The sequence below is a fragment of the Amblyraja radiata genome, chromosome 1, assembly GCF_010909765.2.
Source record: "Amblyraja radiata isolate CabotCenter1 chromosome 1, sAmbRad1.1.pri, whole genome shotgun sequence".
In the NCBI taxonomy this organism is placed as follows: Eukaryota; Metazoa; Chordata; class Chondrichthyes; order Rajiformes; family Rajidae; genus Amblyraja; species Amblyraja radiata.
In genome coordinates, this window is record NC_045956.1 from 45,411,429 (window position 1) to 45,425,520 (window position 14,092).

Consider the following 14,092-nt stretch of genomic DNA (forward strand, 5'->3'; position numbering starts at 1 on the left):
TGTTGCGCATAAACTATTTCTCAGCATTCAGAGCAGTGCAATTTTTAGGCTTCATGGACAGAAGAGTTAACCAATTATTGCTTTAGGGAACAGAACTGTACACCATTCAGCCATCAACTGAGTAAAGAGAATTTATTAAGTTAGGGTGTGGGTTAAAAAACAGGACCTACAAGATTGTAATATAAGCATTACTACCCATGCCTCAATCTAGTGGGGCAAGAAATAGAAAGACCGCGGTTAAATACGTGGTTAAGAGCTGGTGCACAAAGGAGGGCTTCATATTTAGGGATCATTGGGCGCTCTTTCAGGGAAGGTGGGACCTATACAAAAACGAACAGGTTGCACTGAACTGGAGGTTCGCTTGCGCTACTCAGGAAGGTACTGGTCCCTTTAGAGGGAAACAAACCATGTCAGGCGAGTGGTGTTTCAGTGGAAGAGCATGTTGTGAAGTGATTGCAACTCCTTAAGTTTTAAGAAGGTTATGAATAACGATAAATCTGGACCTTTGGAGAAATTACCAAATTCGGGGAAGTCAAAATAAAACATTATTAGTCAGGAGCTAGAGAGAGAAAATAGGGAGCAGCTGTCAACTGACTTGTGGGAGCAGATTAAAGACATGCTGATCAAAGTTTGATCACAAAGTTTAGGATCAATAAGGAAGCCAAGGGAAGGGACTTTTGGATGATAGTTTAAATATAAGTGTGGACAACAAGAACAAGGATGCAGATTTTAGATTTATGAAGATGAAAAAGGACAGGGCCTTTGAGGAATATAAAGAAGCATAAAATAATTGTAACAGGGAATTCAGAGGATCAGAAGGGGCCATAAATGTCAAGCAAACGTTGGCAAGTTGAGTTAATAAGGATCCCCCAACATTTTATACATACGGTGCCCTCCATGTTTGGGACAAAGACCCATATTTATTTGCCTCTGTACTCCACAATTTGAGATTTGTAAAAGAAAAAAAACCATGTGCTTAAAGTACACATTGTCAGATTTTATTAAAGGCCATTTTTATACATTTTGGTTTCACCATGTAGAAATTACAGCTCTGTTTATACATAGTCTCCCCCCCCCCCATTTCAGGGCACCATAATTTCATTTCAGGACACATGGCTTCACGGGCTTTTGTAATTGCTCAGGTGTGCTTAATTGCCTCCTTAATGCAGGTGGAAGAGAGCTCTCAGCACCTAGTCTTTCTTCCAGCCTTTTCATCACACTTGGAAACTTTTATTGCTGTGTATCAACATGAGGGCCAAAGTTATGCCAATGAAAGTCAAAGAAGCCATTGTGAGACAGAGAAACAAGAATAAATCAGTCAAGCCTTGGGCTTCCCAAAATGAACTGTTTGGAATATAATTAAGAAGAGCACTGCTGAGCTTAGGGACTCGCAAAGGGGCTGGCAGGCCAAGGAAGACCTCCACAACTGATGACAGAAGAATTCTCTCTATAATAACGAAAAATCCCCAAACACCTGTCCAACAGATCAGAAACACTATTCAGGAGTCAGGTGTGGATTTGTCAATGACCACTGTCTGCAGAAGACTTCATGAACAGAAATACAGAGGCTACACTGCAAGATGCAAACCACTGGTTAGCTGCAAAAATAGGATGGCCAGGTTACAGTTTGCCAAGAAGTACTTAAAAGAGCAACCACAGTTCTGGAAAAAAGGTCTTGTGGACAGATGAGACGAAGATTAGCTTATAACAGAGTGATGGCAAGACCAAAGTATGGAGGAGAGAAGGAACTGCCCAAGATCCAAAGCATACCACCTCATCTGTGAAACACAGTGGATGGGATGTTATGGCCTGGGCATGTATGGCTGCTGAAGGTACTGGCTCACTTATCTTCATTGATGTTACAACTGCTGATGGTAGTAGCATAATGAATACTGAACTGTATAGACACATCCTATCTGCTCAAGTTCAAACAAATGCCTCAAAACTCATTGGCCGGCGGTTCATTCTACAGCAAGACAATGATCGCTAACATACTGCTAAAGCAACAAAGGAGTTTTTCAAAGCTAAAAAATTGTCAATTATTGAGTGGCCAAGTCAATCACCCGATCTGAACCCAATTGAGCATGCCTTTTATATGCTGAAGAGAAAAATGAAGGGGACTAGCCCCCTAAACAAGCATAATTTAAAGATGGCTGCAATACAGGCCTGGCAGAGAATCACCAGAGAAGACACCCAGCAACTGGTGATGTCCATGACTCGCAGACTTCAAGCAGTAATTGCATGCAAAGGAAATGCAACAAAATACTAAACATGACTACTTTTATTTACATGACATTGCTGTGTCCCAATCATTATGGTGCCCTGAAATGGGGGGGACTATGTATAAACACAGCTGTAATTTCTACATGGTGAAACCAAAATGTATAAAAATGGCCTTTATTAAAATCTGACAATGTGCACTTTAACCACATGTGATTTTTTTTCTATTACAAATCTCAAATTGTGGAGTACAGAGGCAAATAAATAAATGATGAGTCTTGGTCCCAAACATTATGGAGGGCACTGTATATTTAAAAACAAGGATCAGACTACTCGAAAATAAAAGCAGGAATTTATACCTGAAGTGGAGGGATATAGGCAAGGTACCAAGGAGAAGGACAGTGAAAATAATGAGATTTATGTGGGTACAGTGATATGCTAGCACATTTTGAGATCAAAGTGCTGGTGTTGGGTCTCTTAAATTGTATTAAGTAATAAATCCCCAAGATCTGATAGGATCTAACCCACGTTCCTAAGGGAGGGGCAAAAGTGCAATTGCTTGAGGCATGACGTAGATCTCTGTATCCCCTCTAGCCACAGGCATGTCCCCAGAGGACTGGAATCTAGCCAATGCTGTTCCTTTATTTAAAAACGGGCAATAAGAATAATCCAGGAGAGTTATACGCATGAGCCTCACATGAAAAGCTGGAAAGTTATTGGAGAGGATTCTTAAGAATATGACTTACATTTGAAAAATAATGGGTTAATTTGGGACAGTGAGCATTAGGGTAGGTCATGTCTTACAAACCTGACAATTTTTTGAGGAGGTAAGGATGATTGATGAGTGGAGGGCAGTGGATGTTGTTTACATGGACTTCAGTAAAGCATTTGACAGCAAGGCTTTTTTAACTGCACTCCAACTGTAGTGCTGCAAAGCTGTTACATTATATGCTGCCCTCTGGTATTTTTTGTACTGATTGGCTTGATTGCACTTGTGTATAGCATGATTTGGCTGAATAGCAAATCTTTTCACTATATCTCGGAATGCATGGCAATAATAAATACAGACAAAAAAAACAAGGTCCCTCTTCTAGGCAGATCCAGTAGTTTACAATGTATGGGATCCCTGATGACTTGGTAGTTTGGATTCAGAACCAGTTTACTTAGAAGGTGTAGCGTAATGGTTGAAGGGTGTCACTCTGGCTAAAGGTCTCTGACCAGTGGTATTCTCAAGGATCAGTGCTGGAATCTCAGTTGTTTGTGATATGTTGGCACGTGGAGTTTAATCTGGGCAAATACAAGGTGTTGCACTTTGGGAAGTCGAATAGAGTCATAGACCTATATAGCACGAAAACAGGCCCTTCAGCCAACTTGTCCATGTCGACCAAGTTGGCACACTAGGAGAGTCCCAATTATCTGCATTTGCTCATAGCTCCTTGCATTGAGTTTTCATAGTCAGGAAGCCATGGTATAGCTTAATATATACATTATGGTAGTTAGGCTGCATTTGGAATATTGTGTGCCGCTCTGGTTGCCCCATTACAAGAAGGATGTGGAATGAAAAGGGGTTTTCCAGGATACTATCTGGATTAGAGATATTAGCTACAAGGAGAGATTAGATAAACTCAGATTTTTAAAAAATGGAAACAGAGACTAAGGGGCGATCTGGCACTAAATCACCAAAATTATCAGAAGCACAGACAGTCAGAACTCTCCTCTCCCCCCCCCCCCCCCCCCCCCCCCCCCCACCAGAGTGGAAGTGTCAAATACTAGAGGTCACAGCTTCAAGGTGAGAGGGATTAAAGGAGATGCAAGGGGAATGGTTAAGAGATATGCGGGGAAAGTTATTTTCATTACACAGAGTGAAGGATATGTCTGGAACAGAATCCAAGGGGTGGTGGTAAAAGCCAATACAATAGCAGCATTTAAAAATCTTCTAGATAGGCTCATGAATATGGAGGGCTATAGATCACGCACAAACAGAAGGGATTAGTTTAATTTGGCATCATGTTTGGCGCAGATGCCACAGGCCAAAGGTCCAGTTTCTGTGATGTACAGTGCTCTGTTTGTGCACAAATTTATTTTACCGGGAAAATGACAATTTGGATTATGTTGGTAAATTTAGGTGGCAAGGAATGGATTATTCATCTTTCTGTGAATAGCCTAAAATTTACATCTTAAGATTTATCTTAATGTTTATTGATACATGTTTAACTGAAATAGCATGAAATCTTGTGCTATAGCAAGGTTTTGTTTTAAATGTGGCTGCAGGCTAAAGTTTAACACAAAAATAGCTTACAGGTGATACACAAATTCTTTGAACGATGCTATATTGTCAGCATTCTGATCAGTTCTTACATTTGCCATTAAGAGGACAATGCCAAAAACCAAAAGAAAGCCTAGAAGTAATTTAATTTGGGAATACATATTCAGATGACATAAGAATGAAAGAAAAATAGTTCCCAATCAAATTAGTTCAAATGCCCACAATTATCCTTTGTACCGATGGAATGATCCACCACTCTTAACTCAGGCACTGAAGCCAATTATGAGCTGTTCATTGTTTACGAATTACCTGAACACAGGAATCCAGGACCTTCTGCACCATTAACCTCATCACACAATCTTTACATACTCAGCCATTACGCAATCTTGGTGGCTGCAGCTGCGTGCATCTGCCAATGCACCTGTAAAACTGCATACAGCAATCTACAGAATGTTCTTGAAAATAAATAAAGTTCAATCTAATTCCCATTTTATAAACTACCTAGAACAGTGTATTAGGCAAATCTACTTCAAAATATTATACATTTCAGCAAATATTTGTTTTAATTAATCTCCCAACTATGTATCTGTACCAATCAAGATATTTTGTTCATATTTAGTTAGTGGGCAATTAGAATAGAGACAGCGCTAATAGAAACATGCCAATCAAATAACAATGTATTCAATCAAAATTGTTTAAATGTTAAATTGAGTTAATATTTATGTCAATCAGTTTTGTCCCATGTAATAAAACATGATATTTTCCCTTTAGCTGTATATTTTTAATACTTACTTATTACTTAACAGTTACAAATATGTACTGATAATTGTAAATAATTAAACAATGCTCTCAGTTATCTGCCAGATAGAACTGCACGTGACATCTACTTAATCAACTCAAGGACTAGAAGGCATAGTTTAAAGGTGAGAGGGCTAAACTTTAAAGGAGGGGTGAAGGGAATTCCACCCCCTTCCCTCCCCACCCCACCAGAGTGGTGGGTGCCTGGAATGCCCTTCTGGAGATGGTGGTGGAGGCATCTACGATAGTTGGTATTTAAGGCTTTTAGATAAACATGGATATGCAAGAACTAGAGGGATATCAATCACGTGCTGGCAGAGGAGATTAGTTTAACTTGGCACCATGTTCGGCACAGACAATGTACTGTTCTATATTCTAGATTCCATTCTCCCTTTTGTGGTTCCCAACTATATTTAAAGCATGAACTGTCTTTTTGATTAATCTCCCTTTACTTTTTCACTCATAATATCGCTCCAAGGACGTAAACAATATCCCTTCATCTCCTCCCTCAGATCCATCCAGGAACCCATCAGGTCCTTCTTGGCGAGACAAAGATTCACATGTACTTCCTTTAAGCTCATCTACTGCATTCGGTGTTCCTTTTGTGGCCTCTTTTATATCGGCAAGATCAAGAGTAAACGAGGTGACCGTTCACCAAACACAAGCGCTCAGTGCACCAATGCCTGCTGGATCTCCACAGATGCTAACCATTTTTGATCCTCTTCTCATACTGACCTCTGTCCTGGGCATCCTCAATTGCCAGAGTGGGGCCAAATGCAAACTGGAGGAACAGCACTTCATATGGGTAGCTTATAATCCAATAATATGAACATTGAATTTTCCAATTTTCCACCCCCCCTTTCCTGGGCCCCATCTAGATTTGCACCTACTTTACCCCTATCCCTGTCCCCTCACACCAATATTCCTACTGGTTTCCTAATTCTCACTCTCCTATCCTTAATTCAGTCTTTGTCTTTTCATGTCTGGCCTTTATTCAATGATTTGCCTAACAAAAACCTCCTTCACCTGTATTGATCTATCACTTGCCAAGCTTTGTTCTCCCCCCCCCCCCCACCCCCCACCACTACAATCATTCTGAAGTAGATCCCCAACCCAAAATTTCACATATCCATGTTTTCTAAAGATGCTGCCTGACCCACTGAGTCACTCCAGCACTGTCTGAGGTTCCTTCTGTCTCTCTAAACAATGTCAATTATGTGATTTGTGAACAAAGATAGACTCAAAATGCTGGTGTAACTCAGTGGGCCAGGCAGCATCCCTGGAGAAAAAGGATAAGGGACATTTTGGATCAGTAGCCATCTTTAGACTGACATATTTGAACTAGGCTACAGAGGCTGAAGCTGGTTGATATAAAAGCCTTTATTCATCAAGAGAAACATGCAGTGCATTCAGAAAGTATTCAGGCTCCTTCACTCTTTCCACATTTTATGTTACAGTGGATTAAATTAATTTTTAAAATCATCTACACACAATACCCCAGATTGAAGAAGCAAAAACAGGTGTTTTTTGCAAATAATTAAAAAGAAATAACTGAAATATCAAATTTACGTAAGTATTCAGACCCTTTGCTATGACACTCAAAATTGAGCTTAGGTTCATCCTGTTTCCATTGATTATCCTTGAGATGTTTCTACAACCTGATTGGAGTCCACCAATGGTAAATTAAATTGACTGGACGTGATTTGGAAAGACACACACCTGTCGATATAAGGTCCCACGGTTGACAGTGCATAACCAATCAGGCCTTTATGGAAGAGTGGTCAGACGGAAGTCACTCCTCAGTAAAAGGCACATGACAGCCCGCTTGGAGTTTGACAAAAGGCATGAAAACCAATATTCTCTAGTCTGATGAAACCAAGATTGAACTCTTTGGCCTGAATGCCAAGCGTCATGTCTGGAGGAAACCAGGCACTGCTCATCACCTTGCCAATACCATATCTACGGTGAAGATGGTGGGGCAGCATCATGCTGTGGGATGCTTTTCAGCGGCAGGAACTGGGAGACTAGTCAGGATCGAGGGAAAGATGAACAGAGTAAAGTACAGATAGATCCTTGATGAAAACCTGCTCCAGAGCGTTCTGGACCTCAGACTAGGGCGGAGGTTCACCGTCCAACAGGACAACGACTCTAAGCACACAGCCAAGACAATGCAGGAGTGGCTTTATGACAAGTCTGTGAATGCCCTTGAGTGGCCCAGCCAGAGCCCGGACTTGAACCTGATCGGACATCTCTGGAGAGACCTGAAAATAGCTGTGCATCAACGCTCCCCATCCAACCTGACAGAGCTTGAGAGGATCTGCAGAGAAGAATGGGAGAAATTACCCAAATACAGGTGTGTCAAGCTTGTAGCGTCATACCCAATAAGACTTGAGGCTGTAATCGCTGCCAAAGGTGCCTCAACACAGTACTGAGTAAAGGGTCTGAATACTTATGTAAATGTGATATTTCAGTTATTTCTTTTTAATTACTTTGCAAACATTTCTAAACACCCATTTTCGCTTTTTTATTATGGAGTATTGTGTGAAGATTGATGATTTAAAAAAAAAGAATTTAACCCATATTAGGCTGTAACATAACAAAATGTGAAAAACATGAAAGGGTCTGAATACTTTCTGAATGCACTGTACATGCTCTTGGAGATCCGTTTGGTGGAATCTCCCAAACCCAAAGTGCATCGAGTTTTTATACTCTTGTCAAATATAACAGCAGGTGATTGATTCAATACAATTTCAATAGCTAGTGATACTGTTTCGTTCGATATTTTGAGTCTGACAAAAGGTTCCGTTTACAATGTAGCTGACGGGGAAACATCCTCGTTCCAACATCTTTGTTGGTTGAAAGTAATTCATATAGCTGATCGAAAAGCTTTAAAAACAGAAAACCCAAGCACCAGGTATTAATGTTGAATCGACTCACTTCAGTACAGAAATACAATTATTGGTAGGCAGATAAATATGCCTATGACCATGCTTGATGTGCCACATTACAAATGAGACTGGTCTGGAAGCTCATTCATCTCCATTACTATGGTGTGAAATAACTTAAGCTGAAGATTTCTGGTTTGATCGAAGCCAATTAACATACGCCACTGTCTAACATTCAGCACATGTATACGAGAACAGACAGCTTGTCTGTTTGCAAAGCTGTCCTTTTAATTTCAAACTGATTACTGTTGTCATGTATAAGAAAGAACTGCAGATGCTGGAAAAATCGAAGGTAGACAAATATGCTGGAGAAACTCAGCGGGCGAAGCAGCATCTATGGAGCGAAGGAAGAGGTGATGTTTTGGGTCTGAAGAAGGGTCTCGACGTCACCTAATCCTTCGCTCCATAGATGCTGCCTCACCCGCTGAGTTTCTCCAGCATTGTCTACTGTTGTCATTTATTTCAGAATATCCTGAAGACTGGTTCTTGTTTATGGCTACTACGTTCACGTAATTTTAAAACTCCTGAATAACCCCCAACAGACAACATGACGATTAAACCGACCAGATCTCTCCTCTAGACAGCAAATTTACTCCCATGCTTCAGTTAGCAAAATAAAAATTCAAGAAAGATTTATATTTTTCAAAATTATTTTTAGTAATGTGAAAATTGTTTTTTTTCCAAAGTTGAAAATATGATGCAAAGTAAGATGGTGAAGCAACATGTACACTCGAGTAATGTCAGGCTTTCAATACAAAGAAAATGCACAGTACCCTGCTGAGAACATTTGGAATTAAATGCAGAACTGCATCTCTGCAAAATGTGATCATGATCTTTCAGCTTAACAATTTCCCCAAGCATTTGACCAGTTTCTTTAAGCAGTATAAAGACTCCTTTCCTTCTAGAAGCCTAATCAAGGTACAGATTATCCAGAAATTAGGCTGAAAGCAGAATACTAGTTACAGCATGATTCATCTTCACATTGTGTGCCAAGCAGAACAAAAGAAAGACTGCATCAATAAAATGCACTGAGGTATCAAACATGTTAGAAATATATACTTAATGCAAATCTGAATAAGATGAATAAATAGGCATTTTAATCTCACATCTTTAAGGTGTGTTCTTACCATGAAAGCTGCCCTTACAATAATCCAACCGAGAACAAGAATGAAAAGCCTTCATCATATCTTAAAGCTCAAGCTGCTGCTTCAACAATACTAAAGCACTAGCTAAATTCATTTGTTATGACCTTCTCTCTCTCCTCAAGTCCTCACTACAGCATACAGAATATCACTGAGGTCTGCAGTTAACCACCGTCAGTGAAGAAAAGGGCTGCAGCCATATTAATCATCTGCAGAGTGGAAACATCCAATCATTTTCTCAGACTCCCCTATTATGCCTTAGCAGCAAAGCACTGACAAGGATGGGCAGGAGCTGATTTTCAAATTGAATTAGTCACGGCCTCCTAGGTTTATAAACAATTACTCAAGTTGGATTGCAGCACGCCAAAGGATGAAGCTAAAATCCCCACTCTTAAAGGATGAAACAGCTAAATAATCAGATTAAATATCATTTTGGAATGTTAAACTATTTAAAAATGTCAGGTTCAAACTTTATTTAGAATAAAAAATGTATACAGTTTTTATACAGGTTGGTACAGACAATGCTTAAATCATTAATTGGGTCTCCAAATGTTAATATAATGACATGAGGTTATTACCAAAGATTGCTGCCAAACATCTTTGGGGGTGATAAACTCATCTCAAGCGAGTTTAATCGGTGGGTTACCAAATTAAAAAAAAAATTTTACATGGATGTTTTTTCACTGCAAATATTTTATATGGGTTTTATACCAAACATAGGCACCTTTAAGCAAGAGCTCTATCTCTTAAAACAATTTCTAAAAAAACATTATGAATGTAACGGATATAAAAATCAAAATAATAAGAGATTGCTCGGTCTACTGCTTTGATATTTAATTAGAATTACTTCTTACATTTGAACTACTTCGACATCTATTTCTGAAATGAAATACTACATCAAAAATCACTTCTAAGATTAATGACCCCTTCACCGAAACAATTTATCCCTCAATATTTTTTCCATTCAATTAGAATCATATATCTGCATCACTAAGACCTCTATTGCATTGCCTGACTTTACAATAACTTAACATCTGTGATCTGATTTTCATAGTTCTGGATTTGATTATTCCCATGCATTCCTGACGGTATGTACCAACTCCCACCATTCCAACTCTCCAGTATTTTAAATTTCAACACTCCTCTAAACATAGCTTTGTGCACTTCCTCCAACAATGGTGGACTTATGATTCTCAACTGTGGAATGCCTTCCCATAACTTTTGCTTTCAATTTTCTTTCCTGTTTCTACCCCAACCTTCAGACCAAAAAGTTTGCTATCTTGTCATATGATTAAAAATTATTTCATGACACAAGGGTCATTTTATTACAATACATATACATTAAATCAGTACCCATTTTAAACCCGTTGACAACCATAAGCTTTATTTATAGCATTACTCAACCAATATGTTGAAAGATGTCGGTTTTACACTATTATCCCCTTATATTCAAGCAGTAAACTAGTTGTGAACCTACTTTTATATCCTTTCCTAAATTAGGTTATTAAAATTACCCTGAAACTCATTAGGCTTCTGTTCTACCTTCAATAGAGACAGAGTAGCACAACTTCAAAATTGAATATAAATTTTAAATTAAATGCACGAGACATGCAAAATAGTTCATACCATTCCAAGAATCAATAATGTTATTTAATATTAGAGGCGGTTCTTCTATAACACAATAGTTGCTTTCCTAAGAAACCTCATTACAGAAAATCACATCATAATCTTGTCAATGGGGAAAGGGGGTTTAATGGGCTGTCCCACTTAGGCGACCTAATTGGCGAGTTTAGAAGAGTTTAAAAAAATGTCATGTTGAAGACCTCCTTCAACTATGTTGAAGACTAGCGTCGACTAGCTACAACTAACATCGGGAAAATTGGACACTGAATAGTGGAGAGTGAAGACGACCTCCTTCGATCTCCTTCGACCTCCCTTCGACTATGATGAAGACTATCTACGACTACCTTCGACTACCTTCGATTACCTACGACTAACGTGCCGACCAACTATGACCTACTACGACTAAACCTACGAGTAAAAAAAGTATCGATTTTTTCCATGGCAAACTTTTTTTACTCGCGGGCATTTTTCAACATGTTGAAAAATATGCAGCGACCTATCTGAGGCCTCGAGTACACGGGGACTACTCTCGAACATGAAGGAGAGTTACAAATACCTACTACGACCTCGTGTCAACCATGCTGCGGGTATGAGTTGAGGGAAAACCCGCCAGAAATCGCGGATTAGGTCGTCCAAGTGGGACAGCCCCTTAAGGACTATAGAGTTTCAGATTCACATTAACAAAGGACCCTCCCCTGACGACCCCTGCCCCACCACCAGGATTTTCAAAAGTTTCAATAGCAATGTCTATTTTTATTGCTGCCGGCTAAAGTACTGAAGGCTGCAAGTTACATTGTTTATAATATAGTATCCTTGCACTAATGTCAATAGAAGTCATTGCTTGTCAATTTCAATGATCATCTACAATTGAAGGAGCAGCTATGCTCTTAAGAAACAATGGTGTATGATTACTGTGGGGAGGTTAGATATAAACATGTTTTTTGTCCCCTTTACTGTTTAAATCGGACTGCTTTTTTCCCCTGTTTGACAATTGCCAAAGTAACTATTCAGTGGTTTTCATTCCGGATCAATATCCCATTATAACTCAGCCTGCGCAAGGCAAATAGTGTTCCCTAATTTATCGCTATGTTATGGCATATCGCTGTGTTATGAAAATGTGCATTAGAGCAGCACTACCTGTATTAAGTCTAGAGACCAAACCACAATGGATCTACCTACCAATTTATTTGTTCACATTCATTTTTGGAAAATTATGTCTCGCCCATCACCTGCAGTGCAAACCTCTCCAATGTTGTTGATTAGATATTCACTTTAGGTATTCCTACGTGATATTTAATAAAAATATGAAGGTAAAGTCCATTACATTTTGAATGGAAGTCTAAAAATGTTTTCAACATAAATGATTCAATGAACTGTTAAGGACGTTTCGACAAAAGCCTCTATTTGATTGATTGGGTGAGAGATTGAGTGGTTCAAACAATTATTTAAGGCTGGCTTTGGCATAATTTCTACAGAGCATGTGGTGGAAACTAAAATGTCATGCTGAAGTTCTGTCTGTGATAGGAAGGACACCAAGATGTGATTCTGGAAGACAGCAGCAAGATGAAATTGATGAAGATGCAAAAGTTGAATATGTCCAAATGTAGAGCACATTTGTTTTCAGTGTACCAAAATACAGTGGAGCTGCATGATGAGCAAATCAAATTTGAACAATTAAGTGCTTTTAAATATTTAAACAAACTCATGCAACAAGCTCCACTGTAGGAAATAAAAGTTAAGATGTCCTTTGTAGAAGTTTATTGAAACATTTTCATAAACAGAACTTTAAAAGGAGATTTTCTTGCCTTCCTTTCCAGGACTTACTCAAGCTCCACTTATATTTAAAACAGACATTCTTCAGAATGCTGAGACTTCCTATTATTATCAATTGATTGATTGATTGATTGATTATACCTTTAATAATCCTTTACAGGAAATTACAGTGCCACGACAGCTTCAAGACAGACATAACACCACACATTTCCTCAAATGGCTTCCATACTTAACAAGTTAAAATACAAGTTAAAATACAATTAATTAAAAAAAAGTGCAGTTATTTATGCGCATTATATAACCGCATTATATAACCTTATAGCAGCTGGTAAACAGGACTTCCTATGTCTCTCAGTTTTGCACATTGGTGCAATCAGCCTCTGACTGAAGATGCTGCTCTTGATCACCTTCAGGGCATGGAGTGGATAAGTGGGGTTGGTCATTATTGAACCCAGTTTGTTCAGAGTTCTGGCCTCTGCCACCTGCTGGACCGTTCGTTGCTCAGCCCCAACCACTGAGCCGGCCTTCCTGATTAGCTTGTCCAGTCTGTTTTTGTCCGCTATGCGGGTGCCATCTCCCCAACAGGCCACAGCAAAAAACAGAGCACTGGCCAAGAGGAATGGCAGACTCCTACAAGCAACTTGCATTTCAAAAGGGTGCGAGTTGAAAATTCAATGGTTTCTTTATTCTTACGAGCATCAAGGTAAAATACTTTTTTGCATAGTGCAGCAAGACTGTCACCATACATAAGCACAATCCCTCGAGTAGTACAGAATATACAGAATTGCCCACTGGGATAGCTCCCTTGCCTGGGATCGCTCCAACCCCAGCCTGCGGACTTACCATCAAAAGCTTGCAGTCTCGGGTGAGGCCGAGTCGGGAAGCTCCAACGCAGAAGGTTCTACCAGCCCCAAAGCGAGGTTCGATCGCCCGGCACGGGGGAGCTGACATCCCCCCCGATGCAGGAGCTGATCTCCTCGACGCGGAGGGCCCGAACGCCACCGGCTACGAGAGTCAAGATCGTCTCGTCAACGGAGGGCTCGTGGCCCCCAAACGCGGGAGAACAAAGGGAAGGAACTTGAACTTTATTTCGCCTTCCATTACAGCGAGGAATGTGTAGGAGTCACTGTGGTGGATGTGCAGGTTAAAATGTGTTTTGGGTGTTCTGTTGCTTTTTATTTGTATGACTTGGCAAATTAAATTCCTCGTATGTCGCAAAACATACTTGGCAATAAAGTACTATTCTGATTCTGAGTATATGCATGAGGCGCTATTTTACAGTCTCACTGCAGCTGGAACTAAGGCCCTTTGCAGCCGTTGCCTTC

General features: G+C 39.7%; 1 protein-coding gene across 3 annotated transcripts in view; it reads right to left on the bottom strand.

Moving 5' to 3' along the window:
* The window catches only part of tbc1d14 (TBC1 domain family member 14), a 106,572-nt gene that overhangs the window by 44,609 nt on the left and 47,871 nt on the right, over positions 1-14,092 (bottom strand). Inside the window, exon 1 of one of the 3 annotated variants that reach the window (XM_033020873.1) lies at positions 9,357-9,507. The exons of the other annotated variants lie outside the window; for them this stretch is intronic. Coding sequence (XP_032876764.1) covers positions 9,357-9,359 — 3 coding nt within the window. The 5' untranslated portion in view covers positions 9,360-9,507. Of the gene's footprint in view, positions 1-9,356; positions 9,508-14,092 lie in introns of those variants that run through there. 3 annotated transcript variants of the gene reach the window in all.